This window comes from Pezoporus wallicus, unplaced genomic scaffold (assembly GCF_028554395.1).
Source record: "Pezoporus wallicus isolate ANWC-B61680 ecotype Strahan unplaced genomic scaffold, APGP_CSIRO_Pwel_v1 contig_7351, whole genome shotgun sequence".
NCBI lineage: Eukaryota > Metazoa > Chordata > Aves > Psittaciformes > Psittacidae > Pezoporus > Pezoporus wallicus.
Genome location: NW_026642420.1, coordinates 402,784 through 405,550, shown reverse-complemented (window position 1 = coordinate 405,550; position 2,767 = coordinate 402,784). Strand labels below are relative to the sequence as shown.

The 2,767-nt window shown below is 50.9% G+C and overlaps 1 protein-coding gene across 1 annotated transcript; it reads right to left on the bottom strand.

Moving 5' to 3' along the window:
• Positions 1 to 220: 220 nt before the first annotated feature.
• On the bottom strand, positions 221 to 2,767 carry LOC130610250 (16 kDa beta-galactoside-binding lectin). Its single transcript, XM_057429948.1, has 4 exons — positions 2,701 to 2,767; positions 1,216 to 1,295; positions 935 to 1,106; positions 221 to 446 (listed from the first exon to the last, which is right to left on the bottom strand). Exons 1-4 carry the CDS (start codon positions 2,707 to 2,709, stop codon positions 294 to 296), a joined length of 414 nt encoding a protein of 137 aa, XP_057285931.1. The 5' UTR covers positions 2,710 to 2,767; the 3' UTR covers positions 221 to 293.

Below are 2,767 nucleotides of genomic sequence, written 5' to 3'. Positions count from 1 at the left end.
GGACCACTCATTGCATCAAACAGGGTCAAGGAAGCAACTACTATTAAGGTAGCTTTAGTCACACTAAATCATGCTTTGACTGGCATGTGGTCTACCTCAGCACCAGCTGCAAGGCCACAGCATAAGTAGGCACATAGTTGGATACATACCCCTTCCCATTGCCCACCCCTGTAGCACACATAGGAGCAAGCAGATTAGAGCGGAAACAGCAGAGGAAGAAGCCATTGCAAGTTTGGGTTTATTTCACTGCGCAGGGGGGAGAAAAAAAAAACAAAAACAACAAACCAACCAAGCTATAGCTGATCACTGAACTTAATGGCTTTGACTTTGAAGTCTCCCTCTACAGCCAGGTATTCGATTTTCTCCATGCCCAGCCGATTAGGGAACTGGAACTCGGCATCAGGCAGCTTTACTGTCGCCTCCGTTTCATTGAAGGAGATGCAAATCTGTAGAGAACCACAAGAATGAAGGTTAATACAACACCACTCACAAGCCTCACTCCCCACTGCCTGCAGTTCACGTGCAGGACAAGAGATGTGGCTGCTGGTGTCAAGGCCACGCTCACTGGCTCAGCTTCCGCCCTGCCCATCATAGGCTTATTTGCTCTGGCCCAAGGTCAGCTCAAAGCTTCTGCAACAAAAAAGATGAGGCAGACCCACTCTGAATCTCAGGTCTGTGTTTTAATATCTCTTACTTGTGTGTCTTGCAAAGGAAGGCCAGAGTGGAGCACTTCATACCCCCGAGCTGTTGGGTATTGACTTGACAAGAGTAGGTCTAGACAGTTGGTTTTACTGAGAGACTCTTCCCCTGTTGCTTATTGCCTTTTCCATGCCTGCTCCTTCTCCACCAGAGGTACAAATCAGCACTGGAAAACTGTGCCCTTAGCCCTTTAATGCTGTGGGCCAGGGCCTTGCACACACCCCTGGGGCCTCACCTCAGTCTTGTCCCCATGCTGGAAGGGAAAGTCAGCCTTCCTGTCCTCCTCACCCCACGTGCCATCCTGCTTCGAATTGCACACGATGGTGTTGACATCCCCGTGACAGTCAAAGCGAGGGTTGAAATGCAGCAGGAGGGTGCTGCTGTCCTTCCCCACATTGACAGCAAACCTGGGGAAACAGAGAGGTAGTGCACAGCTACACAGTGCTGATGAGCTGAACACTGCAGGAGCTCGGGCTTCCCTCAGTGCCATATCAATCCATTCACCATCTCACTCACCCTCTGGCATCAGACAGGATCTTCCCTTTGACTTTGATGCACTCTCCAGGCTGGATGTCCAGCTGAGTAACCACCAGTCCCTGCAGGGCCAAAGCACAGGCATTACTGTGTCGCAAGGCAGGCCCACCAGCCCTGCTCGGCCATGGCACCAACCAGCTCTGGCAGACCCAGCCGTACTTGTGGTTTCATGCAAGCCGAGGGGCTGATTCAGGTTAGCTGCCCATCTCAGCCCTCTGCCAAGGAGGGCCAGTTCACAGCCACCCCCCCCCCCCCCCCCGGGATTTCCTACCCTGTTAGGCAACCCAAGCTGACAAGGAGGTGATTCAAGTCAGTGTAACAGGAGTAAGGTACAGGCTTACCAGCTGCTACAGAAGATATCCTTGCAAGCAAATGTGCACTTTCAAGACAGCAGAGGCCAGAGCCTTTAGATTACAGTTAGTTACAAAGCTTTTTTAGCCCTAGATCTCTCCCTTCCCTAGGAACAGGAGCCAGCAGAAAAGTTTCTTGACTTGACCTATAGCAGCCTACACACAGAAAGAGAGGTCAGTGGAGCCCCACTTCTGGCCGCAGCCCAGTAAATTAAAACAGCCTTCCAGGACTCTCTGAATTGCAGAGAAACTTGCCTCAGAGCCAGGTTACTCACTCCCCCAGCCACATATCCCCTCTCCTCCCTCAAAAAACTACTTAATATTGCCAGCCTCCCACAGCTAATAGGGGGATGCTGTCTGGTGAGGTCAGGCACAACTCAAATCATGCTTTGCTGCCTGTGCTCTTGGCCCAAGTGCCACAATGTTGAGCTCCACTTAACTGCACACCAGATGAGGCAGGGAAACTAATTTCAAATGAATTATGTTGTTGTTCTTGCCTGGCTTGCACAGGCCCATGCCCTATGTCCTCATGCCTCCTCCCTGCTCTGCACATACACAGACTGCTAGGGTCAGAATCCCTCCAGTCACTAAACCTCTTACCATTGCAGGACCAACATTGCCTGCTGGTTCTATTTCTAGGGCAGCCCTGAAGCGCAGCCTGAAAGAGTCTCAGCATCCCAGGGCACAGCAAAAAGCAGGTTAGGGAGGCAGGGGTAGGTTAGAATACACTGTTTTCCTCGGCTGTTGCATTGAGGTAACCTCATCCTTTACCCAAAAGTCATTTTTCCAGAAGCAAAAAGAAAGTTAAAAAAAAAAAAGAAAAAAAAAAGGTATTCAAACTGTAGACTTGCAAGTGTCCCCAGACGTTTAGAGTGCTCAAGGATATAAACATGCATTAGAACAGCTTCCCCACGTAGATAACACACTAGAGAACAGGAGAGGAGAATAAAACACAGCTGATCAGCCCTACCTGTACCTCCCACAGACATATATCAGTCTAGCGTTTCCTGTCAGCCAACCCTTTTCTCCTCCTACCTCTGGCACCAAGCCTGAACCCCCCGGCAGCCAAACCCTAGTCCTGCTCAGTGCACGGGTCCGGCTTGAAGAAGGCACTCACTTGCTCCATGCTGCAGACACCAGCCCCACAAATCAGGACACCCCCAAACCCCCGCTCCACGGAGTGA